The sequence below is a fragment of the Coturnix japonica genome, chromosome 14, assembly GCF_054131305.1.
Source record: "Coturnix japonica strain WE chromosome 14, WE-NBRP24, whole genome shotgun sequence".
Lineage (NCBI taxonomy): Eukaryota > Metazoa > Chordata > Aves > Galliformes > Phasianidae > Coturnix > Coturnix japonica.
Window position 1 is genome coordinate 8,974,271 of NC_140676.1, and position 27,631 is coordinate 9,001,901.

A 27,631-nucleotide genomic window follows, 5' to 3' on the forward strand; every position below is an offset into this window, starting at 1 on the left:
GAGGGGGCTCGGCGGAGGGATACGGCCTCGCTGCCGCCTGACGCGCATGCGCGGAGGCGCGGGGAAAAGGCGGGGGAAGCGCGGGCTGGAGGGGCCGCCATGTTCCGGCCGCTTCCCGCCCGTAGGGGCTGGGCCCGGCCGGGGCCGCACTGAGGAACCATGACATGGGGGGGGGCGGGGCCACCACACGGAGCTGCTCGGCCCGGGGCTCTACCTGCCCTGAGGCCGAATGGCCTCCGTTCCTTTACCACCATAGGAGTTCCATTATCACCATATGAGTTCCATTATCATGGATGGCCACAACGTAGTGAAGAACAAGGTTATATTTTGGTTAGAGTTCACCAAAATGACATTTAAGCATGGCATTAATATCCGTGCTGGCAGCTCAGAGCACAGCTCACATCTGTGAGGTGCATGATTCGTTCTGCTTGATGTCGCCCAGGTGTATGGCAGAGTAACTTGAGGCGTTTGTCTGAATAGCTGGATATGTTGTATTAAAAAGCATATTGATTCCTATGGCTGAAATGCTATTGTTATTTATTCACTGTTGCTACACAGAAAGATGTGCTGGTAGGAAAGCACCTTTTAACCTCAGGAAGCTCATTATAACGCAATGGAGATAACAGCATATTTTATCGGGTGTTCCAATAGCGTGCACTAACTGTACAGGCACATCCTCCCCTTCCTCTATATGGCCAGGTACCTACATGTTATAGAGGGCTGCTCCTAAAGTAATGCCTCCTATTTTATGATATCCCACAATGGCAGAGGTGGATGTTGGTGGTACAACTAGAGGTTGAACCTTCCCACCAATATTCCATTACACTTTGTTGTCATGCGACAGATGGCAGCAGAGCGGCGTTGTGACAAGGAGCACATCAGCACAGTGAGGCAGTGGTGGTACATTTTGGCCATGGTCACAGTGGGTCATCTCAGCTGGTGCACATTGTTACAAGTGCTGCATGCAGGCTGTTGTTCAGTGCTGGTGATAACACACACACACCTTGTGGTGGTGACTGTCATGAAAAATAGTGTTTTGCAGCTGAGAATTTGCTCTGTGAAACTCTTACTGTGCTCTTTGTTGCAGTTTCCATGGCAATAAATATGAGGCACTTTGTAAAAGAGAAGCAACCAAACGTCCCTTTGGACAAAATGGCCTGAACCCAAAGGACGCTGACAGGACAAGGGGGATGGTTTTAAGCTCAGGGAGGGAAGGTTTAGACTGGACGTCAGGGTGAAGTTCTTCATAGTGGTGAGGTGCTGGGACACACTGCCCAGTGAGGTGGATGCTTCATCCCTGGGGGTGTTCAGGACCAGGCAGGATGGAGCCCTGGGCAGCCCGGCCTGGTACCAGATCTGGAGACATGGCCCTGCCTGTGGGAGAGGTTGATGTGGAACATAACGATCCTTGGGGTCCCTTCTAACCCAAGCCATTCTGTGATTCTATGACAGCAGCCAGTGTGGACTCAGCATCACCTTCCCCATCCTCTCCACCGTCACGGTGGTTTCAGAGCCGCCTGACTTTCCTATAGGAGACGATCTGTCTTCTGCAGGCTTCATTCTGCAGAGGACTGCAGCACAGGACGGTGCTTGGGCCGCCGCTGCTGCTTTTCCCCTGCGAACAAGCCCAGCCTCCAGCCCGCATTGTGCCCTCCCCGCTCCTATTCCACTCGCACAGCGACCCGCCCGTCCGTCCGCCCTCAGCCGCCTCTGGGCGGCCCGTTCTGGCAGCGCGGTTCCAGGCGGGGAGGAAGGGCCGGGGCACCGCGCGCCTCACGGCCCCGATAGGACGGCGGAGAGTGCCCGCCTCCGAGCGGGAGCGAGGCCCGACGGGGAGGGACGGAGAGGAGGAGGGAACATCGCCGCCGAGTTCCGCCTCAGCAGCCATGGACGCGTAGCGTCTCCTCGGCAGCCGCGTTCGGACATGGGCCTGCCCCGGGCCGGCGGGCTGACACGGCGCGTCCCCGCGGCGGTGAGTATGGGGCCGGGCTACGCGCCCTTCTCCGGGAGGGACGGGCGCCCTTGGAGGGGATCGGAGCCCGCCGAGCCGTGCGGAACGGGAGGGCCGGCCTTCAGGGAGCGAAGGGTGCGGGGCCGGGCCGAGCGGACAGCGGCGGGCGGGGAGCGGCGGGGGCCGCAGCGCTCAGCCCCGCCGTGACCTTGGGCGGCCGCAGCCCCCGGCCGAGCCGTGAAGGGCCGGGGCGGCTGGACGGAACGGACGGAGAGGAGCTGCCGGGGCGGGGCGGCGTCACGGGTCGCTGCGGGCCGGGCCGAGGTGCGGGATGAGCCGCTGCGGGCGCCTCCGTCACCGCCCTGGGACCGGCTGCTTGTAGGCCGGAATCCTGTATCTAAGGGCGTAAAGATGCGTCTGTTTTTACTCAGGTTAAAGACCTTTAAAGCTGAATATATAAAACCAAACTTTTTTTGGTTTTTAGTGAACTTCATAGCATCTTCTTCCCCTCCTCTGTCCATTAATGCCACTTAAACACCGAACATACTGAAAAACCCTTTCGATTTCCCAAAAGGAGCTGTTCCTTTGCACTGCTGTGCTGCCAGGCCACAAGCACAGTGTGACACCCTGCTGGGTGGCACAGCCCAGGGACAGCAGTTGTGCTGGGTGTGAGCACCAGGCCCTGTGTCTGCTCTGCACACTACATTGCAGAGCTCCTGTGGGAGCGCAGGAGTCCACATGAAAGTTCAAGACCTCACAGAGAGCACCAGCACTTCTCTCAGACCACAGCGCTGTGCGCTGCCTGCAGTGGAACTGCTCCTGCGCGTCGCTCTTGCTGTTGTCATTCCACTTAAAGCTTACTCACATCCGTAGTAAAGCAGGCATGGTAATTAGAGGTAGAAAAACCTGTTACCAAGAGGTACGCTGCCCCTGCCCATGTAAAAATACTCATTTTAAGTATTTCTCTACATACCCAAACATGATTGCCATTATATTTTTGGGATGTTGGCCTTGATTTTAGCTTTCCTGAGAGTGAGCAAGGGACCCGAACTAGTACTTCAGCTGGGAACAGAAGCACGGAGGTATATGAAGGGTTCACTGATTCTTCAGCACTGCTGTTGTATTGATGCAGTGACTGTAAGTGTGGAGGGCAATGGAAGGCAAAAGCGAGACTAGTCAATATGTGCTAGCTCAGCAGGAGCGTATTCTGATAAAACTAATGCAGTTCAGATAAGTCCTGTTCACTGCAACTCTTGGAGTGGGATCACCTACACCAAGCTCTGGTTCAATCTCCATTTGTTTCACTGCTGTTGACTATTCCTAGACACCTTTCTGTTTGCAGTTATTTTGCTGGACAAACCATAGGGACCAGGTCAGCTGGGAATCTGGTATCTATGAACACCAAGGCTGTGTTTTTGCATAAAGGAGCTGATTAGAATTCTGAAATCCTAAATTCTTTGCAAACATAAAATATCAGGTCAGTGAAAAGTTCTTAAATGGAAGTGGATCATTGGTAAAAAGCAGCAGCGTTTGACTTCAGAACAATAGTTCTTAGGGGGGAATTGATGATAGAATGATAAAAAGATAAGAACTGCAGTGGGTAAAAGGAATAGCTAATAATAGTAAAAGGGAAAACTAATGGAAGGTATGTCTACAATCCTATATATTCTATACAACACAATAAAAGTGCACTCGTGTCCATGTGCAAGAATGTCCACTTTTTGTTTCCTCTTTGCTTCTGTAGCAGAAGAGAGGATGACCAACAAAAGTGTGTTACTCCTTGTCTGCATATATGTGTACTAATCCATGTATTTGTAATGCCTGACCACAGATCAGTTTCCATCCACCATCTACCAGTTGGGTAGCGATGCCTCAAGCCCCCACTGGAATGGAGTCAGGCCAAGGATCAGCTGAATACCCAGCATCATCTCTGAGTTTTACTCATTGTGTTCTAGCAGCACTGTGCCCAAAATGCAGTGGTAAAACAGCAGATAGTTTCTGCTAAAAAGCCGTTAAGAGCTCATCTCCTCCTTTCCTTGGCTTACAGGGAGATACTGCCTGGTTGTTACCGTATGTCATGATTTTAATAGATGTTGCGATTGAAAAGAAGCCTACTGTAATCAGAAATGCTGTTCCACTGGTTGTGTTCATTGTTTTTCTCAGCGTTGAATAATGGAGAAGAGACCCAGATATGCTCCCCAAAACAGCTGGTTGTTATTTTCCTATAGCTACTTTTTTTCTTAAGAATAACACCAGCTTTGGTTTGGATCGGTGGCACTGTAAGTGGTGGCCTTTGTTGGTCGCAAGCACTGTCTGTCTCAGAGGTGTGTTCATTCAGGTTCTATTGTCAGGGTCCTCAGCAACTTGAGCAGAATTGAAAAGTTTATCTTTGTCAATCTCCATCAGCACACAGACTGGTAACTGCTTTGAATAATAATATAACGAGAACATGAAGGTACAAGCACACCTTGAACTGCAGGAGAAGCCTGAGGAGTTTTATGGGTCCTCCTGAACAGCCAGCCCTGATAGCAGTCAGTTAAGGAACTAACTTTTCTTCCACATACAAAAATGAATTAGAAGCTGTAATAAAAAAACCTTATATTAACATCTGATACATGCTGCATGTAATTCCATTAAGTAGGCTGCTGAGAACTTGATTCCCTCCTCCCCCACCCTCCTCAAAAGTATTATTTCTAATCCATCCTAAACTCATTTTACTGCAGCGTGATGTATGGGTTACAGTGCTCTGGGAGGTCAAAGAGTAATAATACCTCATTCATCAGCTGCCACGAGGAGCTGCTCATCTTCTGAAAAAGGTGTAAAAGTTTCTCTAGATAAGGAAATAAAAGTCAATTCAGCATTGTGTTTGGCAATTTAAAAACCTTTAGTTTTAACTCTAGTTAATAAGATTGGGAAAATACGGACAGTCAGTTTTTGTTCTCAGCCAGAGCTCAGGTTTATCTTCTATCCATTCATTCTGTGTTTGTAGGAATGAGGTTCCAGAAGAGCTGCATTATCAACGTGTGTCAGCAATGCTGGCAATTTTGCAGGCACCTTCTGCTTTTCATTAAGTGACTCTCATCTTCCGCATCGTCTTGTTTTTTCCTCATACACAGTAACATTAAGCTCACATCTTTTTCAGATTTATTTAGTTGTGTTCTGACAGAACTCAGCCAAATTTTGCCACTTAAGATTAAGAAAATACCAATTGCATAACAGCAAACGTTGAAGATATATTTAGAAAGGACTTAGAGCTTCAAAGAAAAAGTCTATTTGCAGTTCAAGGTTGACAGTTAAATATGTGTTTTGAAGGTAGGATTAGAAGTGCAGCACTAAGATCTTAGCACAAGTGAAGCCTTTCCTTGTAAGTCTGCTAGATTATTTAAAAAACAAGTACGTCTTTGCTTTAGACAAAAAACGTGTCTAGATTGGGAACGTCCTTTAGTTAGCAGCTGGATGATGGATTGGGCTGCCCAGGGAGGTGGTAGAGTCTCCTTCTACGGAGACATTCAAGCCCTGTTTGGGCACCGACCTGTGTGACCTGTTGCAGGGAACCTGCTTTAATGAGGGGTTGGACTCCATGATCTCTTTAGGTACCTTCCAGTCCATGCAGTTCTGTGATTTCTATAAGAAATTCTGGTTTTAAAGCAGTAATGTAGGTTAAATGCCAAAGACATAGGTGCCAACACTACAGTATTAGAGTAACACGTCACCAGGTTATAGTGGACCAGACCAACCACTGGAGCTGCAAGTGATTACCTATGCCTAATTTACATAACTGTGTGAGTTCCAGTTTGTTTTATATTCCTGTTGATTCATGTAACACGAGCTAGATTAGGCAATAACCACATACAGATCACTGTAGTAACTGTATTAAAATACTGAAGCATAATTGGGCTTTCTTTTTTTTTTCCCCTAGAAAACTACTGGTAGAAGCTTGTAAGAAGTTGTACCATCCTAGAAGGGAAATAAATAACAACATTAACATGCCTGCTGTGGCATCTGTACCTAAGGAGCTGTATCTCTGTACTTCACTGAAAGATCTCAACAAGAAGACAGAAATAAAACCTGAAAAGACCAGTACAAAGAGGTATCTACATTTTAAGTGTTCTGGAATTAACTATACAAAATACATCTCCCAGTAGCACATAGCGAATAGAATTTTGATACCTGCGCAAATTAGATTGTTTCCTTATGTATTAAGCAAAATGCTTTTTAAAAGTACCTCTTCCTGCTCTTTCAGTACGGAAGACTTTAAGTGAAGCGTGTGAACAGATTAGCAAAGAGAAACATCATTTGGAGGAGTACGATTCTAATTCATGTTTAGTGAAGGCTTTGTATTATGGTGGTAAAAACCAAACAATGTGTGGGCAGAGGCTGTGAACACTTAAAATGCTATCTTGCAATTAAATTAGGGACAAGCCAATAATCACGTGCTTTACACCTTTACACCTCTTCTTTGATTTCAGTTATGTGCAGAGCGCCCTTAAGATTTTCAAAGCTGCAGAAGAAAGCAGATTGGACCGGGATGAAGAAAGAGCTTACATCCTGTACATGAAATATGTGGCAGTTTATAACTTTATTAAAAAGAGGCCTGATTTTAAGCAGCAACAGGTATAAAAGCCTTCTGACTAACCTTCTCTGCATTAGTGAAAGTGCTAGAAGTACAGAAAATCACACTAATGCACTTTCAAAGGGTTACACTGATATTAAATAAATTGCTTCACATACACTCTCCTATTCACATTCTCCTTCGTATTTTTGACAAGTTTCTTCTTAATTACTTTTACAGTTTGCTCTTATCAATTACACATAAGATGCATAAATAGATGCGTGAATACTTTTCATGGAAAGCTAATCCTCTCATCTTTTGCATTCCAACATCCTTTGGGACAGTACTAAGGACTTTGGGGGATTGTGGAGTGTTTCTTTTATTCATTTCAAGCCTCCTTCACTGAAAATGCATAAATGTGCATTTTTGCTTTTACTTCTGCAACTAGAGCCTGCTTTTACTGAGCAGAACTGCCTTGTTGGCATTAGTGCTATAGAATTTTAATTACAAACTCATGTTTGAGAGGAAAACATTTGACTCAAAACAGTACTTTTTGTTGGCATTATCATCCTTATAATACAGTATTTCTATAGAGCAGCTGTTCTTGATACACACAGAAGTGGGCATCATTAAGCTGTGCTGTTAATATGTGGGCTGACGCTTGTCATTCTAGGATTATTTCCATTCCATTCTCGGGCCTACAAATTTAAAAAAAGCTATTGAAGAAGCTGAAAGACTCTCAGAAAGCCTTAAACTCAGGTATGTGAATACTGTGGATGATACTTGATAAACCTGAAACCTATGCATGCAGTTTTCCTCCTCCTCCTCCCTCTTTTCATCACAGTCATGTGGGACCAAAAACTGATGAATGTTACTGGTATTTACATATGCTTAAAGCCTTCCTAATATGGTTTGGTTTGTACTAAGAGAACACATTTCTAGTGACATTTTTCCCCTGCAATTCTTTGGCTAGTTGCTACACCTTTTCTTTACCACTTGTGTACATATCTATGGAAACACAGGTTTACCACTATATAAATGAGTGAGTTCTAGGCCTTTGTGCTGTAAGCCATGAAATTCTGACAGTATGTTGTAAGATGGACTCAATCCTACATGGTAGTACAGTTTGTTGTGCTTCCAGCTGTAGTTACTGTTCACATCCTCAGCTGCTGGCTGTCTTTGCCCCTTCTCTGCCTCTTAACCTCTCCCCCATCAGCCACTGCTTCCCCACATCAATGTGAAAGCTTACCCACCCTATGCCTTTTGAAGGGCTTAATTTAAAAGGTCAGTTGAAAAAGAACAATGAAATAAGATTATAGCTATACGGACATAAAGACTTTCCAAAGAAGTCTGATGTTATATTTGAAACAGACTTCAACTGTTCCCTATTTTTCATTGGGCCTTGCAATTCACTGAAAGCACTGACTCTCTGATAAAAGTTATGAAAACCTACACAATAAATCTCTAAATTGTCATTTGGAGCTTTTTTTTTTTTTATGAAATTGAATTTTGAAAGTTGACACAATGAATAACTTCCAATTACTGTAACTTAAATCGTGTTTGTTTAAAGGGAGGATAGGTGAAACAGGAAACCACTTTGCAGCTACACTGAACCGTAGGAATTATTTGTATAATTTCTCTTCCAGGCCATAGGCCAGCAAATAATTGAACTGTTAGTTGTGAACTCAAAGGGGAGCTGCTGACACACTGTATAGTCTTAGAATTACTTCTATGAAGGAGCTGCTGTGTACCTCAGGGTACATGGGAAGCTGATCGGTAAATACACCATATGGACTGAACTCAGCAAAAGCTTTAAATATTCTTTAGTTCCATTAGCTTCCACGGCTAACAAGCTCTGTTCTTGATTTGGCAAAGTCACTGTAAATTAGAAGTCTGTTTAAGAAATAAAATTAGGCTTGCAGCCTGCTTCCTATTAGTGGCCAATTAGCAGAACAGAGTTTGAGGCAGAATTTGATGTCATGATCTAGTTTATTAACGCAGTGTTTAATATGAAATAAAGCTGCATAGTAGTTGTCATTTGAATCCTTATTAGTCATCATCTAATTAGAATGAGCAGTTACTGATATGATTCAGTTCTCAAGCCCTACTGTTTGGCTCAGTCATCAACACTGTTAGTTCCAAACACTTATTGCTTTGTAGAGCACTATTAAGCCTCATCATTTCAATTGTGTTAAATATAATATAATGCCCTTTAACAGCATTGTGAGTGTAACAGCCTGAAGTTGATCTAAAAGCTGTAGTACAGAGGCCACTGGTTTACACTTCTGTGATTGTCCTTACAAAAGCAAGTGGCTGGGAGGTTAACTTTCAAGGCTGAAAGGAACATCTACATGCAGGACTTCGGTCTGCAGAAAAATGTGTATGTGATTCTTGCATAGAAGTAAATGTAGACCTAAAATTTGAACAGCAGGGAAACTGGTGAGGGCACAACAGAACTATAACATCAGCTTACACCCTGAAGATGACCACTGCTGTACAGGTAGTTCTGATCCAACTTCCCAAAAAAAGGAAGTTCAGAGAACTGAGATAACTGTCTAACTATTATCTGCACTGTTGCAAAACCACATAAAATAGCTTGGATGACTGTCACAGTATATGGAAGTTTACTTGCAAGTGACCCATTTGTACTCTTGCTTCCATGAAATAAAGAATCTATTGCAACTAGTGACAGCAGTTTAAAGAAAAAGAATTGTAAGCCTTAAGAGTAATGGCTGTGGAATAGGAGAAGAAAATCATCCCAAAAGCAGGAGAAACAATACAAGCAGTCATGGATGAAAATGGGGGTTTGCTGCAAGGAGTGGGTGCTGGGGAGTATTTCACCCAAGTCCACCCCACACCAGGACTTGCTATTGCTGGTAGTAATTAACTACTGCCAGCTTATTATGTAATATTGGAGGGGGGGCGGGGAAGAAGATACACAACACTTATGTTTCCACAGATATGAGGAAGCTGAAGTACGGAAAAAACTTGAAGAGAGGGACAGACAGGAGCTGCAGAAAAAGCAAGAACCAAAAGACGACGGAAAGAGTTCAGCCAAAACCTCATCAGAAAGTACAGTGGATTGCAAAGGAAAAAGCCAAAGGGTAATTGAAGATATCTGCAAGCTCTCTATTTCAGTTATAGTTTTAATCTACTGTTTGATATTTATTAGCCATCTCCAGCTCAGAATCGTACTGAATCGTGTTTTGGTGTGGGTTGTTTTTGTTTAATTAATTTATACTCCCTACTACCTTTCCAAAGAAAACTCAAAAAGTTGAGTTCTAGTAACCTCAAAGTCTTTAAGACAGTCTTGTAAAGAAGCTTTCTTTTCCTAGACTGCTTCCTGTGGCATAGTTTGGCCAGCTTCCCTCCAGTTGTATGAGAATCAGTGTCTGCTGGCCACCTTGGTTCTCAGGATTAGTTCCTGATTTAACTTACTGTTTTTTCCCTTCTGTACAACACAGATTAATGGTGAAACGAAGCATTCACTGGAAAGAAAGGATCAGGCTGAGAGTTTTAGTGGTAAGAGATAATAACATTTACACAGGTGTGATAAAAGTCTCTACATACCTATGTACCTATTGCTTCTGCTGCTGCAGTTCTTTAAGGTTATTTCACTGTCAGAATATTTGGATAAAATTTTGCTATCCTGTATTTCAGTAATAACAGCTTAGTGACAAAGCTCTGTATTTACATCCTCATGACTTTTCTTGAACTTAGAAAGTGGACCTGAGGTTTGTTTTGTTGTTGTTTTTTAATTTAATAACTAAATTCATAGATAACAAAAATGTCTTTTCAACTGATAAGAAAAAAAAAAATCTAAGCAAGGCTGAGGAGTGACAACTTTTTCAGTTAAATAAGAAATTCCTCCTGCCCATCCCGGTCCTGTAATAAATGTGAAAGTGTTCCTTCTCAGCAGAGAACTCTAGAGAACATCTGCAGTATGTAGCTCATGAGTGCTTACCTATAAGAGTTAAAAGAGTCCATGACAAATTAAACTCATTTATCATCAAGCATCCAGTATTGTCAATTTCAGCAGGTTAGCTGTTAATCACTGCAGTAGCAGGAGCAAAAGAATCAATCTGCTTTGCACTCTCAGCTCCATGGCTTTGTGGGAAGAACGTGTATTAACGTATTGTGTACTTTTCTGTTCTATGTCATCGGTTTGCAGTCTTGATTACTCCAGAATCAATGATACTTTTTTGTAGCTTTTAGTATCTAACAGTTTTTATATTTCTAGGAGCAGTCACAGCCGAGAAACTGTTTGCAATGATGACAGACAAAAGCATTGAATTGATTATAATGGATGCTCGAAGCTTGAAGGACTACCAGGAGTCCTGTATTCCAAGATCTGTCAGCGTCCCAGAAGAAGCTATCAGTGCTGGGTATGGAATAATGTTAAATGATAATGAAACATTTCATTTCCCTGAAATGGTGTTTCTTGCTTTCTCTTAAAACAAAAAAAAACCTAACTCTGCATTAGAAAGATCATAGGCTTTTACAGCTCCGACACTTTAGTTTCAGAGTCCCCAATACATACAAATTGTTGAAATACATCCAGACTGTTCTTGCATGTACCAACTTAAATCCAGAGAGCATGTAATTTATCCAGACTCATAAATGTATATGGTTCTATGTATTGTTGGATGAAGTGTTGCCATCTCCCATTTCAATGCATATTGATACATTTCAGAGTTACTGCTAGCTGGATTGAAGCTAGACTCCCAGAGGATTCTAAAGATCCATGGAAGAAGAGAGGACACTTTGATTATGTTGTACTGCTGGACTGGTTTAGTTCTGCAGAAGACTTAGAGCTAGGAACAACTCTTCGGAGCCTGAAAGATGCACTTTTTAAGGTTGGCAAGTTTCATATTTTGTATTATTTCATCTCATAAATAAGACATTCCAGGTAAACATCTTGGTTCAGTTTTCCAAGACTGCTTATTTTGATAGCAGAAGTATAGACTGAGGCTTTGCTTCCCCCTGCTTCTGCTGTAGTAGTAGAAAGAATTCATTAAACAGACAAAGAGCAGAATGATTCAACTCCCCAACAGTTAGTTAGTAAACTTTAAGTACAAATATCATTCAGACAGTTCTCCCTGCTTACTGCTTTACAGAAGAGAACACAAGCCTGTGTGTCTTGTTCACATTCTAGTATTAAGGACCTCAGGAGGAGGCCATGCTGGAGCCTGAACTCTGAAGGGCTTTTCAGAAAGCAAATGTGTTGTTTACCGGTGCACCTAATCACCGAGCAAGCTGGTTAGATAAAATGCTGAAGTAAATGTTATAATAAATATATTTTTTCTGCACAGAGGATTGTCACTTGAATAAGCCATTAAGTGGGTCTGTGTTGGAAATACTTGGGCCCTGTTATAGGGAGAGAGAGGAACTTCAATGCTGGGAGTTCTCCAGACTCTGTTCCCCAAAGTGGTTATGCAGCCAGCTTAATTCTTATCTAAATATCTCCAAAGCAACTTCTTAATTTAATGACTAGAAATTTCAGTGACATGATTAAGATTGAGAAACTTCCACATTCTGTTTAAATCATTTAATTTCAAGCTTTTTTTTTTTTTTTTTTTTCCCCTTACAGTGGGAAAGCAAAACGGTACTGCAGAATGAACCTTTGGTTCTAGAAGGGGGCTATGAAAACTGGCTCCTTTGCTTTCCCCAGTACACAACAAATGCTAAAGTAACTCCACCACAGCACGGCAGGAATGAAGCAGTAACTGTGTCTTGTAAGTATAAAGATGTCTGTAACATCATTCAGTTGTGTTTGACATGGCCTTGTCTTGGGCTACATCTCTAAATCTAAATTGGAGGGTCTGGTAGAACTTGAGCTCTTATAACAACAAAGTAATCCTAGCTCATATCTTTTTCTCCCTTCTACCCCAGTGGATTTTACGTATCCATCTCTGGAAGAGCCAGCTCCTGCTCCACCTGTTGCCCCTATAAAGCCTTCTCCAGCAGAGATGGTTGAAAATGAAGAGACAGGAGCTAATTTGGAAGAGAGACTAAAATCACTGAACAGACCAAGTGTAGAAGGTGCTGCTGTTCCAAAACCCGACAGCTCTTCTGTAGTTAATCCAGCATCAATTACAAGAAGCATCCCTGAGGTAAGCTGTGCTTCTTTCTTTCACATTTAGTACAAGGTTAATCTATCATGTGCAGAAGCCTAAATCCACAGAGAGATTTTCTTGGTATTTGTTTAAGCCTTGTAAACAAGAACGTGGGTGTAGAGACTATTAGAGGCTGTGAAGCCATAGTAAATAATCCACAAAACCTTATACAGCTGAATATACTTGATGCAACTGCAGTTTTTGCCGAGGATTGCTGTACAAGCACAGCAGAACGTAAAGGTCAGCAGGTACTCATTAATTCAGGAAGTCCATAAGCAAGCTTTTCTAATCAAAACATACAGATGATGAAACAGGAAGGGCAGTTAAACATGTCTTACCTTGGCTACTCCAAAGCTCTCCTTTCCAGGCTCAGTATCTTCCTTCAAACAGCGAAACATTTGGGTGGTTTGTTACTCCTTGTCTAGAGCTGAAAACACAGGGACTTGTTTCTTCCTCTCAGGGGCATGAAACTTTCTAAAGACACCTTTGCAGAATCCTTGCTTTAAAATAATTTGTTTTCTTGGGAAGATAAGGCTAAAAACACCAAACTCTTTGCCTTTTTAGATAATTCCTTTAACATAGATTTCAGTTAACAAAAGCCTTTTGGATTTTCTTCCTTGAACTGGAGCGGTCTTCATTTCTTCAGAACTTCTGGCATTAAGACAACCTGCTCTCCTAGGTCTGAGCAGAAGTCAGTCTTAAATGCCTCTTTCCATCAGGCACACCTGCCCTAATTAGGTGACAGAGCATGTGATTGAGAGAGCCGTGCCCAGGTTGGGCTGCCTGATTGCCCTGAAATGTTCAAAAGCTCAAGAATAAAGAAAGACCTGAGTTGCAGTAACATGTTTAATGCTGTGCTTATGGTTCTTTAGGGCTTGTTGACTCTTACCTCATATCTGGAAGTCAAATGAATACCTGATTTTACTAACAAGCATCTGAATTACCAGATTACTGAAATTGAAGGCTGATTCTCTATCTGGTAGAAATCAACTTTATATGGTCTTTATTCTTTTATACATGTGACTTAGAAGTCCAGCCAAGAGAGCACCAGTAGCTGTAGTGAATTGTTCTCCTGTGCTCTGTTATAGGTTGATCGTTCTAAAAAGCCTTCAATAAAAATACCTGATGATAATAAACCAAAATCTGAAAGTACGCACAGTGACAGCCAACCTGCTGAGAATGGCCGCATGGTTCCGGACCGGTCCACAAAGCCATTACTTGATGCTAAGAATGTTCTGACAGAAGAAGAAAAAAGCCGCGTCCATGCAGAAACTGCTGCCCTGATGGAGAAAAACAGACGAGAAAAAGAACTGCGAGAAAGGCAGAAGGAAGAACAAAAAGAGAGACTCAGGCGAGAAAAGGAAGAACAAGAGCAAAAGGCGAAGGAAGAACAGAGAGAAAAAGAACACAAAGAAAAGCTACAGCAATCCAAGGAGGAGAGGGAACAGAAGGAGAGAGACGAGCAGATAAAAAGAGAACAGGAGGAGAAGGAAAAAGAAAAAGCACGCAAAGAAGCGATAGAAGCAAAAAAGCAAAATAAAAATGAACCAGAAAGCGTTGATGCAAAGAAGGCTGAGAATGACAAAATAACTACAGAAAAAAGAGAAAAGGGAACTCGAACACCAGATACGCAGAGACGGGCAGTGGGTGATGCATCTCCAAGCAAGGTCAGTGAAAAGCGGAGCGTGGGATGTTTGGGGTGATTTCAGGGCCTTCTGAAGTGAGACGATAGCATCAACGTGAATTTTAAATGTATACAGTACTGGAATCTTATTTAGGCCTGCTGTCTTTACATAACCATGTAGGAGAAAGTTGAAACCAAAAATCAAATAGTCGCACAGGAGAGCTTAAACTGGCTCAGTTCTTCCTTGTAGTTGCGCAGCGTGGAGCCCCCGTAGGATCATAACAGTTACATCGTGAAGGTAGAATGGATGCCGTGGCAGCATTTTCTCTCACACCACTCCAGTACCGTGCACTACTGTACAGTAGTTACCAATTCTTAGGACAGAATCACATTACCATAACAAACTCTGTAGTGCCCCCAGCTGCATGAACAGTGATGTAACAGGATTCTGTTGGCTGGCACTGGAAGTGAAGTAAGCACTCATCTGTTACTTTTGCTGAGAATAGCGCAGTTCCAGCTCTCTGGGGGTCACGTTTTCTCTCCAATTCATGAAATATTTGCAGTCTCAGCCCCAAAGTTTTAATGCCACTACACTTAATTTCTGAGCTCTTTTAAGTAGTAAGTCTTACATAACAAAACATCCAGTGACAAAGGCTATTCCAGGAAGTCACTGCATGGGCCAGCAGTACAGTGATGTGCAGATAGCTGCTGTAAGGACTTCCATTAATAGCAATGAGAAAACTGAATTTTGCTTCTTCCCTATTTTACTTCATCAGCTTTCTTCACTGACAGCATAGATGAAAATTGAAAGCCTTCTCTCCAAATCTTTTACAGCAAACTGAGGTTAAAGGACAACCAGACAATGGAGCTCAAAAGCCAGGAGCCCTTAGAGAGGATTCTGAACAAGATACTGAAAGACTTAAAGTAAATACACTGTTTCATGTAGCCAAAAACAATCAAGCACAGATGCTTCGTGATTATTATTTCATGTTAAATTCTACCTCACTTTAATTTTCAAAGTCATTATTGTAAGAAGAGACCATGCTATGCTCATAGCTGTTTGGGTTTCTTTTATTTTGCCACATTCATCTGCAAAAAAATTGTGAGACTTTCACTAGAAATTTCCATGTGCTCCTCATGGCATTAACAATTGTTCCACACTCATTTCTCATCTCACGTGTACTGTTTCGTACTAGTTGGGAAGGGAGATCTTTGCTGTGTGTTTAACAAAAGCACGTATTTCTAACAGAGTGGCTTAACTATGGGAGGAGTGGAGTGGTCAGGCTACTGCAAAGCTGAATTGTCTTTTTCCTGGAGCATGTCAGCATAGGGCTTTTGTCTACCTTGAGTGGTATGAAATAGTGGTACCATGTTACCATTTTCATGTCCTACCATGAGTTGCGTTTTCAGCTGTCACGAAGGAATTCTCATTGAACTGCTTTGCATTCGATCGTGCAGCTATGTAGAGAAGTCACAGGCAGCCCACTGCTCTGTGCAGGTAACTGTACGTGCCTTACATTTCTGTTGTCTTTATTAGTCTCAGCGGGAGCCATTGATCAGAGCGCGAAGTGAAGAAATGGGGAGGATAATACCAGGACTGCCTGAAGGATGGGCCAAGGTAACTTTCTATTCTGATGTCATAATCGAGCTTGTGCAATATCCTAGCGCCTTTCGGCGCCACATTTTAAAGTCACATCTGTATTGTTGTCTCTTTGATTTATTTTCTGACTTTTTTTCTGGATTTCCTGTAATGAAATCAGGGAAGCTCATCTGCTGATTGTAGTATTGAGGAGTTGCTGTTTAGATGCACATTGGACAGTAACTACTGTTAAGGCTTCAGCGTTTAAGAAACTCATGTATTATTCCTACAGTACTTCAGAAATGGGTAGGGTTTGTAATAGATCTTGACCTCGTTTTAAAACTCCTTTTTTTTCCTCCCCAAAGTTTCTGGATCCAATCACTGGAACCTTTCGTTACTATCACTCACCAACGAACACCGTTCAGATGTACCCACCAGAAATGGCTCCTTCATCCACCCCTCCAGCCACCCCGCCAACCCACAAACCCAAACCGCAGGTGGCTGCCGAGCGGGAACGAGAACCCTCCAAATTGAAGCGCTCGTACTCATCCCCAGATATAACGCAAGCCATTCACGAGGAGGAGAAGAAAAGAATTCCTGTAACTCCTGCGGTCAATCGTGAAAATAAGTATGTTTGATAACTTATATCCCAATTTAGGCAATTATAGCTTGTTGTGGGATGACAGTTGCTCGTTAGGTATTTGTGTTAATGTATGAAATACCAGTCTCCTGGCATTTTCAGTCTGTGAAACACAGCATTCTTAATGTTTAAATGGGAAGAATTAGCTGTTAATTACATAATTAACTAAAATAAATAAATAAGTACTGTTTTAGTCCATACCTCAACCTGGCTGTAGGCCAATGTATCTGGATTTGTCGCTGTTTCATTAACTGGTCTTCAGTAAACTGAATGATGTCATTGGGGTGACTTGTTGTGCTCAGATGTTTCGCCGCCTGTGAGGGAATTTGCTTCTGGTGGGTTGTGCGCGTGGTTTTATCAACTCTCAGACTGCTAAAAAATAAATGAATCCTTCTTTTCAGACCAATCTATTACCCTAAAACAGAAATCTCAAGACTCTCTGCATCACAGATTAGGAACCTTAATCCCGTGTTTGGGGGATCGGGACCAGCTCTTACAGGACTTCGTAATCTAGGGAACACTTGCTACATGAACTCCATATTACAGTGTCTGTGCAACGCACCTCATCTAGCTGAGTATTTTAACAGAAACTTGTATCAAGATGATATTAACAGGTAACGATCTCTCATACTCATCCTTTTATTTGCAGTTGTTTTGTTTTATTTGCAAGTGTTTTGTTAATTAACAATTGTAAAGTCAGATGAGTAGAGCTGCAGATTTTTTCCAGGGATTTCTCAGAATTCAGTAGTGGGTCAGAAGAGGCTTTTTTGGGCAGCCTGAACTAAATTCTGCTGAGTGCATTCATACATAAGTGTTGGTTGTGTTTAGTTGACTGTAATGCACTTCCACAGCAGCTGGCATAGCAAGGTGGGAATAGCGATGCCTTCTATCGGACCAATGTTGAATATTCAAATTATAGCATAGATGTAGGCAGAAATTTCAATTCAGACTAACAGCTTTTTTTGTTTTTATTGGATCTGTTTCATTGTATAGGTCCAATTTCTTGGGGCATAAAGGTGAAGTGGCTGAAGAGTTTGGAGTAATAATGAAAGCCTTGTGGACAGGACAGTATAAATATATCAGTCCAAAAGACTTCAAAATTACAATTGGGAAGATTAACGACCAGTTTGCAGGATACAGCCAGCAAGACTCCCAGGAGCTGCTTCTCTTTCTAATGGACGGTTTGCACGAAGACCTCAATAAAGTAAGCCAAATACATTACAAGTTGTACATCTGCTAAATGAGCATGAGAAATAAAACATAAAATGCCTTACGAAGCACTAGCACACAGCTTAAATCCTCCTGTACAAATGGAGTTGCCTTTTGGGTATGGTTGAAAGAGCCAGCACAAATGCATGTTAAGCTCCCCATGGAGCTTTAATGGCACAGAAACGGCTCTTTGGAGACAAAGTCCCAATTCTGTGACATCCCTCTGGCTGGCAAGTCTTACATTACCAACATGGCTTGCTGTTATGGCTGTGTAGCAGGTGACTTTTGGAAGAAAACAGGATCAATCCCAAAGCAGAAGTTTAAAATCTGCATTAGTTTGCAGCGGATACATATTGCTGCTTCTGTTATTGCAATGTCGTATAGAAGGAAATTAAGTATTTGGGATTATAGAATTCAGTTTTGTAAAGCGTAAGATATTGATGGGAACAGTGGAAGAGAGCTCAGGCAAGAAGGCTGTCCTGACACATTTGAATGTCATTTAAATGTTCTTCCTTATTTTTAAAGTACGTTAATATACTGCTAAGGTATTCCAACATCTGTTATACAGGCTGACAACAGGAAAAGATACAAGGAAGAAAACAACGATCATCTCGATGACCTGAGAGCAGCAGAACTGGCCTGGCAGAAGCACAAACAGCTCAACGAATCCATTATTGTGGCACTTTTCCAAGGCCAGTTCAAATCGACAGTGCAGTGTCTCACGTGTCACAAGAAGTCCCGGACCTTTGAGGCTTTCATGTATTTGTCTTTACCACTTGCATCCACCAGTAAATGCACACTGCAGGTAAGGTGACACTAGAGACAAACATTGAAAACATTTCCCTTTGGCTTTGTTATGATGCTTCCCAGGGTGGTTGTGGTTGTCCCTTGTTGGACAGGGATGTGGTCCGGGACAAGCAGCAGGAGGTGGCCCAGTTGGCTCCAGGTGACCCTTCAGTTTTCAGTGCTCCCACTTAATTTGCACCAACCTGAAATGTGAACAGATCTGAGTCTGTTGCTGTTTAATTCTTCTAAATTAACAAAAATAGATCGTATCTTAAGAATTTTAAAACACAAGCGGGATGGAAATGTTGAAACCACGGTGTCAGAGAAGACATCTCATAATTGCTCTTGTTGGTCACAGGATAAGTGTTCTGTGGTTTTCTTCTTTAAATGCTGTGGGCATACAATGAAGATCTGGCAGACAATACAGGCAGTAAAACTTTCACAGATGGATTTAACTCCATTTTCTTCACCTTTGTGAAACGTGGCTTGCAGATAACAAGCAAAGTGCTGCAGGTTAACAAGCAAATAGGAAATGAGCATTTTGACTCCATCATCTTAAACACCCGTCCTTCACAATCCATACCTGTGTGTTCTCTTGTTTTAAGGAATGCCTTAGATTGTTCTCCAAAGAGGAAAAGCTCACCGATAACAACAGATTTTACTGCAGCCATTGCAAAACTCGAAGGGATTCTTTGAAAAAAATAGAAATTTGGAAATTGCCACCCGTGCTTCTTGTGCACCTGAAACGGTAAGTGAAATAATGAGCAGCAGGGATGGATTAGGATGAAGTGTCCAGGGTTTGATGAAGATTGGTTGCTCTGGTGCAGTCACACACCATTTTTAATTAGAGAAAGTTCCAGTTGTATTTCCAGTTGCACTGATAAAGTTCTTGTATTGACACCGGATGTCTCATTTACTGGGCTGTGTTCACAAAGCACTCGTACAGGCAGCTGCTTCTCATTTGTGCTCAGAAGCACAAGTGTGAGCATGAACTGCTTGTGAAACAGTTTAATCTTCAGTTGATATCACACCTGAGTTAAAAACAGGGAAAACTTGCATGTGGCTTAACATTCTGAAATAGCTTCTAACATTCTGAAATAGCTTCTAACATTCTGAAATAGCTTCTCAATGACTTGTAACGATGCTTTTTAATTCTCTAGATTTTCCTATGATGGAAGATGGAAGCAAAAGCTTCAGACCTCTGTAGATTTCCCATTGGAAACTCTTGACCTTTCACAGTACGTTATTGGTCCAAAGAATAACTTGAAGAGATACAATCTGTTCTCAGTATCAGTAAGTAATTCACATTTCAAGTTACGTGATCTTTGTGCTAAGGCTGTTCTTGCAACCACAGAGACCAAAAGAAGTTATGTTCTAAAATGAACGATCAGCATTTAGTTCAGAATCTCGTATTTACTCCATTTTACTTGACAAGGTAAGAAATGGAAGCTTTCAAAGCCGTCCATGTTTTCTTCTCTTTCTCCACATACAGAATCATTATGGTGGGTTGGACGGAGGGCACTATACGGCCTACTGCAAAAATGCCTCCAGACAGCGCTGGTTTAAGTTTGATGACCATGAAGTATCTGAGATTTCAGCATCGTCTGTGAAATCCGCAGCTGCATATATTCTCTTCTACACTTCTTACGAACAACGAGCAGTGGATGTGGCCACATAAAGTAAAGTAGTATGGGTTAAGAAAACTGGTTTTCTTTTTATAAGAACAAAGTAGTCATGGGAGGGCAAATAAACACGCAGAACTATGGCAGATGCAGACATTAAAGTTATGGGGATGGTTGCAGCAGCTTCTCTGCAAGCAAGCTCTTTCTGGTCAGTACTGCTTAAATCAGAGTGATTAATAACGCTTGTGGTAATACTGCCAGCTGTGAAACCATTTAAACGCATACTTTGCATTTCAATTTATTTAAAAAAAACAACCAACAACTATATTTTGAGTCTGCTCCAAAATTAAATCCTAGTTTAGTCATCTGGAGTCTATTAACACGTAGTTGGAAATGTCTACAGTTCCCAAGGCAGATCTTGATTTTTATCTTCATCCTTTCACTGTTATGGCCTTTTCACATTTCTAACCTTAAGCTTGATTCTACTGTGAATACTCTAGAACGATGTAAACAGTTAGGAATGTAAGTGTACATATTGATTGCATACTTGCACATCAGAACTATGTATATAATAAAATGTCGTCCTTTTTGTGAGAAACTCTAAAACTCAGAGGATTGCTTTAATTTGCCAGCTCTTAAGTAACTGCAACACTACTTATTTAAAAGGAACAAAAAGCAGAGCTGTATTTTTTGTTAGCTTTTGTCAATATTTGTGCACTCCAGAGTTACTCTAAACAAACGAGACTTTCCTTTTTAATTTTTTAATATAAATTTTCATGTATACACGCATTAAAAACCTTCAGAAATTATTTAAAAATATATCCTGTTCAACGTATGTTTGGGTTTGTTTTCATTCTCTGCTGGTTTTGTAATGGTCAGGATTCTCCATAAGGACAGTCTGAGTCATTCAGGCAGTTGAAAGGCTCTTCAGACCAACAGATGATTCTTTGTGTAGAACTGGTTCGTTTAGAAACTGTTGGAGTTGAATCCTGTGCATTGTCCTGGTCTGGATTTGGGCTGGTTTTCCTTCTCTAATTAGATTGGCATTCAAAAATCTTAAATCCTACAATCTGAACTTCTCTCTGCCCACGTAACCGACAGAGAAACTGGAACCTTCAGGTGAGCAGGTCGGCACGCTCAGCAGTTCTGCTCTTTTGAGGGGGCTGTGAAGTTTGTGGTGAAAAACAAACATCGGGGCTTGCACAGAGGGAGTGGATGATGTGTGTTCCTTAGCACACTTGGAAGCTTCCAGACTTCTCTCAAGTTATTTCCTGGGAGACCACAGCAGATGATGAGGTAATACGAATCTCCAATTTAATGATGGAACAGAAGGTAGCTAATACTGTGGGAATTGCAATGGCAGACCTCTGTACTCACTGTTGGCTTTTCATGGCTGTTGGCCATTTGTGGGTGCAGAAATGACCTGACAGGTGTATAAGAGGCAGTCGGTTCCATTGGGCTGCACTGAGGAGTTCTGGAGATTTGCAGATGATGAGAGCTGTGTGTTGTTGAACGCCAGAGTGGTTCTGTAACCAACAGCACTGTCTGTTAAAACTCTCCTTATAGACAAAGCTGAGATTTGGCAATCGTTTCTTGTTTGCACTTGGAAGAGGTGAGAGAAGATTCTCCTCTGGGACTGCAGAGAGAAATATTAATTCTAAGAAATGCCTTTAAACAGAGCAAAGAAACACTTTGTAGGTTACTTATGCTTATCTATTTTGCAGCACTAAACATGAAACCCAGCTGTTAGCCCCTGGTACAGGTCATTATGAGCTGAGAGTGACAGAAGAGCCCACTCGGTCCTTATTTATGGGCAGGATCCACACGGGGACGTGGCATGAGAGAAGGGTGTAGAGGTGCTGACCTCTCTCTGGTTACAAACTGCGACTCTTGTATCTCTGGCTGGAGACTGAACTCACATGGATTCCTCTGATGTGCATTTCTCTCAGTGGATGCACAATAGGCTTAATTTAGCTTGACAGTGCTCAGTAACGTAATTCCAAAATCAACTGTATAGAGAGAGCTTTGTGTGTGTGTAACCACGCTACTGGTAGATGATTAGTCAAGCAAAGAGGGACCATTTCACGTGCTCTTTTGTTAGGGTGTGTACCAGCTCCTGCTGAAAAACTTCAGGTAGTGATGGTTTTGTTCAGGAAACACTTTCGTTTACTGGATGTATCTGTAGTCTGAGCTGGGAGGGGTGGGGAGGTGCTGGTGGTTCTGTTGGGGTTTCTGTATGTTTGTGTGCTTTTCAAACCGCTGGATGTTTAAGTGCCTGGATCAGAAGCAGCTTTAAGTCCCACAGAACCCAGGCTTTATCTGTTACACTGGGTGGGGTGTTACACGTAGAAGTAGGAAGGGCAAAGCTCAGCATTAGAGCACACAAGCTGCACTCTGAGTTCTTGCAGAAAAATGGGTAACCATATGGAGAGAGATCCGTATTGCTGAGCAGACAGCAGACGTAGGGAAGAGTTCCCTTTTGTAGCTGCCTTGCCATTCAAACTTGAAATAAAATCTTGAACTATTTTAAGTAACATTCATCTTTTTTTATTGTGTTTTCTTAAACTGTCTTTCCTGGGGGAGGAGGAGACGCCTAACGGCTGCCCTGGGCTTTGAAATGGATCTGTGTTAATGTTGATTACTACCATCAGCTGACAAACACACTGTGTCTGCAAACGATGTCCGGCAAGAAAAGCAAAGATCTTGCTGCCTGAGCCTCCATCTATTAGAAAAGGATGCAGGTATTAAAAGCAACAGCAGTCAAACCTCTGTGCTTTGTCACCTGCCCTTAAATGTTTTGGACTGTGTTGTCAGCTCTCCTTTCTTGCCAGACTCCATCCCTCTTTTCCTCTAACTTTCAGTACACACCTTACTTCCCAACTTTCATACATGGCCAAGAGCTACAGCTGAGGACCAGAAGGTTGTTTTAACATGGCAGGGAAAGCAAATGCTGAACAGGAAATTAAACGCTACTTTATATAACAGTTCTGTGAAGCCCAATTACTGCAGAGTAATTGTTTCTTCATTTCTGTCAATAGGTGAGCAGTTGATAATATCCTTCATATCCCGTAAATCCCAGGTAACTGTATTAGCAGTAGTTATGGTCATAGTGCAGCTACACACACAGGTACACACTTACATACACTTACACTTCTACAAGGTTATGTAATGATGAGGTAGATCTCAAATTTAGTGATGAAAAAGCAATTAGCCCATATGTCTGCATAACTTACCTTCCCTGCCTGTGTCAGCAGCAGCCTCCACGTCAGGAACTTCTGATTTTCTTGGCAAGCTCCTGTTGTACCAACATTCTCATCCCCTGCTCTAAAAAGGCAAATACAGAAAAACAAGTCACAACCCCCCAAAGCTCAGCATGTAAACATACATGGTTTGTGGTAGGGAATCTCAGATATCTAACTAGGAGAAGAACGTAGCTTAACGATTTCCACTAATGGAAGACATTGTTTAAACAGCATAACATGGGAATGCACATCCAGGTTGCTCAGATTTCAAGACACTGGATGTTCTCAGCCATCCCACGTGTTCCTGCAGCTCACCTGTGGAAAATGCAACACAACATGAAGGTTACGATGCCTCTTCAAACCAACACTTCTTTGCCACCACATCTTTCCAGTGCCTTCCTTACATTTACCATTGTTTCCTGTTAGCATGAAAGAGACCATATGTAAAAGTTGCCACTGTTTTCCCCTCGGTTTACACAGAGGTTTCTCACGCAGTTCTGGCTGTAACCTCATATAATCAGCCAGCACTTCATGGCAGCAAGATGTACAAAACCACGTACAGTTCATCACTGGTAACCACTCCAAGTCATCCATACATTCCCTGGCTTTATTTACCCCTTTGTTCTCCAGCAATCCTTCCCAGTTTAAAGAGCAATGCAATGCATTCCCCTGTGATGCACTGTGTGCTGCTTCTACTTGGCTAACAGTTTGCCAACAAAAAGCTGTAATTCCTGCCTCAAACCGTTGCCTACCACCTCACATCAGCAGAAGGGATGAAAGCAGCCACCCAACGATGAGCTCCTAATTTTAAACAAACGCTATAAACAGCTTCAAGACTTTCTATCTCATTTACTCATTAATCCTATCACATATAGACATACACTTCTCACATTTTTTACCCTATTTTCTGCTGTCAGCCAAAGCCCAGATACCTCAAAGAACCAACTGCTGTGTCCCAGCACAGCAAATACATTTCCACACGCAGAGCCATCAGATTCACCCAAATAACCTTTCAGACCAAGACAGACAGCAGGAGTCTGTAAACAAGAATAGATTTATTTTAGATTCTTTGAAGATTTAATGATATACAAAATGTATACAGTATCATATCCTTATAACATTTTACCTTTCCCCGTCAAACATAAAACACCATTTAAACAGCTATTGTGTTCGTGCCTTAAGTCTGTATCTATAAGATACACTACAGAATAAAAAAATTTATAGAGCTATATACTGCCCTTTTAATTAAAAATTACAAATTAGTACCTATGTAACAAAAAAATCGCAGCATGAAACTTCAGTTGGACAACAGATTTTTCTTGCTGAATGCTCAACAATATTTGGGACAGTTAAATTATATTTTATTTGCATGAAGGTGCATTGCAATCTCCCGTACTTTACATAATGCTAATCCAACCCTAGTCTCTCTTAAATAAGTACCACAAATAACATAACATTAAAGATGTCTTCTACACAATTTTAAATACATTTAAAAGTTATGTGTACATTCGGCTTTGATACACTGGTTTGACGAGATCTTTGGAAGGCGTAACTTCTGAAGCAGTCACTATGTACAACAAAAAGCACTTCCAACTTGTGTTCTCACAAGGCAACTTATTTGGACCAGTACGAACTATTTCTTCCATTTAAGATGATTATACCAGTCTATCATGGCTTTGTTTGTTACTATTCGATGGTGACGTGAGAAAACTGAAATGTATAAAACAAGAAATCTCATTCTGCACAATTAGGGCTCTATTCCACAAAAAATAAACAGTTTTACAGCTACGAAGCTGAATCTTGATCCAGAAGACTCTCTCTATTGGAACAGATCAAGTTCCTACCTTCAACCTCAGCCTACTGGCGTCACATACACACCCTCATTTGGCTCTGCCCTCTCCAAAAGGCCAGACTGCAAGTCATCTGGTGAGAAAACAATAGCGGAACACTTCCAAACACGCTCCAAGAATGCTCTGGCATCACAGAGGTAGGTGCTTTCTCCAATCCTTTTCCAAATGACAGTAAGATAGCTGCCAAACAGACAAACGCTTTACCTTAAAACATCAGCTACCAAAATCCTTTTGGTTGAAGGCATATTGCACACCACAGGACTACGGAGAGAAAATCCTCCACTAAACCAATACAAAATTAAAAATAAACCTTCTGCTAAAAAGCCCCTTTTAAAAACATACCATAAATACTCATCATAATTCAACCTCTAAAACAACCAGCTGCCAATCTGATCTCTGAAGATGGTTATCACAAGTTGTTGGGTCCTTAGAATATGGACCAGCCAAAATCTCACTTATAACACAGTAATTCTTGTTTTGATGCATCTTTTAATCAGGGTGAACGAAAGATAAGTGACAGCTTTGTGACATTCCGTGATGTTTGGATGAAGCCACCGATTTGATCACATCATTAGAGCATCAAACGAAGAGAATTAGCTGAATCTGATTCTTTGGTGCAGCTTCCAGGCTGAATTGTTAGTTCAGGGGAATCATCCTGAGGAAATATAACCTTGTCGGGTGTGTAATCGTTCCTCTTCAGATCTGTACAAACAACATAAAGTCATATTGGTCACTGTCGCTTTGTAGAGCAGGATCAATGAAGCATAAAAGTCTTTCAAATAACTGAATACATACGGACTTGTAAGTAAGAATTCCTCAAACACATTCAGTGCTAAGAATGGATGCTTTTTAACATACATGCAATGGGAAGCCTAAAGCTCTGCTTTAAAAAGTAACGGGACCTATTTATAGATACACAGCAAGTATTAAGTCGACTTTTAAGGGAAAAATGGATTCTTCTATTATCTGTTTCAAGTTTACCAGGAGCAATAGCTCAAACAATGTCCAGAAGAGGGTCACAAGGGATGGAACACCTCCCCCACGAGGACAGGCTGAGAGACATGGGGCTGTCCAGCCTGGAGAAGAGAAGGCTCCAGGGAGACCCAAGAGCACCCTTTCACTATATAAAGGGAGGCTGAAAGAAAAGACTCTTAGCAAGGTTTGTTGTGACAGGACAGGAGGAAGTGGTTTCAAACTAAAGAAAGGGAGATGTAGACTGGTTATAAGGAAGAAGATTTTACAATAATGGTGGTTAGGTACTGGCAAAGGTTGTCCAAAGAGGCAGTGAGTGCCTCTCCCTTGGAGAAACTCAAGGTCAGGCTGCACCAGGGTCCCAGTTCAATACAAGGAGTTGGACTAAATGACAATTAAATGGCCCTTTCAAGAAAAATGGTTCTACAATTCTATGAATTTTGTTTTTAAATGACCTTTTCTATTTTACCTTCTGAATTCCAGATCAGTCCAGCCTACCAGCCTCAAATATTGTGCATACAAATACAGAATATACACACACTGTTAAAGTTTGAAATAAATCCTTCATTTCAGACTTTTTTTTTCCTTAAAATAAAGCATCTTTTTAAAAGTAAAAACACAAAACTGATGTTTATTACCTCATCTACTTTCATGGCATGACACAACTGCTAAATTATACGTCACACTGCATGCCATGATACATGAGAGTCTCATAAAAAGCACAGTAGCTGCCCTTACCAGGGAGTTTCAGTTTCCTGCAGCAGGAATTGCAGTGATGCTTCGCTCTGAAGTTTTTTATTGCATCCTCTCCCAGATTGGCCGGACCAAACACCATATCATATGACCTTAGAAATAAAGGGCACAGAAACACAGGCTGTGTTCTCCAGGAAACAAACAAACAAACAAACAAGTATATTGTTCTTTACACTTTCCTTCAATCTCACCTTTTTTCTCCAGCTTTTATCACAGACGGATCTGTCAAATTTTCACCAACACCTTCAGATGCACAGGAGGAAACAGTCAGATTAATATATTACATCAGCACATTAATATTGAAAAGCCTTGGCACTGTCAGCTATGACTTCTCAGCTTTCCCAAGAACGAAGGCAGAAGGAATCAAGCAGTACAGGACACTGTTTATTCTTACACGAATTGCTCTTAAGTAGGTTGTACCTCTCAGGTTTCCTTCACTACTTTTGTGTCTGCAATTCTTAACTGATTTTCACCTGAGAGAAATTTCTTACATAGAACTTCTCACAGACAGAATATGTGGCACACAGTTCAGTATAAGCACAGCTTGCTATATTACTGCTACTCAAATGTGTCTACAGACATACTATTTTTACGGTGCTTATCAGTAGTAAATCTTGTATACACCTATATTCTCTTTAGTGCTCTAGCATCAAGTGCCATGCTCAATAAGCTCACCACCAATTCAGATTAACTAGATCAAAACGCACTAAATACTGCTCATTATTTACTACCAGC

The 27,631-nt window shown here is 41.8% G+C and overlaps 2 protein-coding genes across 6 annotated transcripts in view; one reads left to right on the top strand and one right to left on the bottom strand.

Annotated features, from left to right (window-relative positions):
- Positions 1 to 1,867: 1,867 nt before the first annotated feature.
- Positions 1,868 to 22,613, top strand: USP8 (ubiquitin specific peptidase 8). Of its 2 annotated transcripts, XM_015872858.3 has the most exons (20): positions 1,868 to 1,972; positions 5,871 to 6,041; positions 6,421 to 6,565; positions 7,177 to 7,262; positions 9,463 to 9,607; positions 9,968 to 10,025; positions 10,744 to 10,888; positions 11,197 to 11,359; positions 12,094 to 12,238; positions 12,396 to 12,616; positions 13,708 to 14,286; positions 15,078 to 15,167; positions 15,781 to 15,861; positions 16,188 to 16,450; positions 16,864 to 17,076; positions 17,456 to 17,666; positions 18,240 to 18,476; positions 19,063 to 19,205; positions 19,618 to 19,750; positions 19,950 to 22,613. In XM_015872858.3, the coding sequence occupies exons 2-20, from the start codon at positions 5,938 to 5,940 to the stop codon at positions 20,133 to 20,135; spliced, it is 3,348 nt and encodes a 1,115-aa protein (XP_015728344.1). In that variant the 5' UTR covers positions 1,868 to 1,972; positions 5,871 to 5,937; the 3' UTR covers positions 20,136 to 22,613. The 2 variants fall into 2 exon arrangements, with proteins under 2 accessions (XP_015728344.1, XP_015728345.1); XM_015872859.2 differs by lacking the exon at positions 15,078 to 15,167.
- A 1,744-nt stretch (positions 22,614 to 24,357) lies between these two features.
- Positions 24,358 to 27,631, bottom strand: part of TRPM7 (transient receptor potential cation channel subfamily M member 7) — a 52,746-nt gene continuing 49,472 nt past the window's right edge. For all 4 annotated transcript variants that reach the window (XM_015872857.2, XM_085515443.1, XM_015872855.3 and 1 more), the window contains 3 exons: positions 27,088 to 27,139; positions 26,882 to 26,988; positions 24,358 to 25,873 (listed from right to left, as the gene is read on the bottom strand). In XM_015872857.2, coding sequence (XP_015728343.2) covers positions 25,743 to 25,873; positions 26,882 to 26,988; positions 27,088 to 27,139 — 290 coding nt within the window. In that variant the 3' untranslated portion in view covers positions 24,358 to 25,742. The remainder of the gene's footprint in view (positions 25,874 to 26,881; positions 26,989 to 27,087; positions 27,140 to 27,631) is intronic.

Coding starts and splice junctions, on each gene's coding strand:
- USP8 (XM_015872858.3), top strand. CDS start 5,938: ATGCCTGCTGTGGCATCTGTACCTAAGGAGCTGTATCTCTGTACTTCA. Junction 6,042..6,420: donor GAAAAGACCAGTACAAAGAG/GTATCTACATTT, acceptor CTTTGATTTCAG/TTATGTGCAGAGCGCCCTTA. Junction 19,206..19,617: donor CTTCTTGTGCACCTGAAACG/GTAAGTGAAATA, acceptor TTAATTCTCTAG/ATTTTCCTATGATGGAAGAT.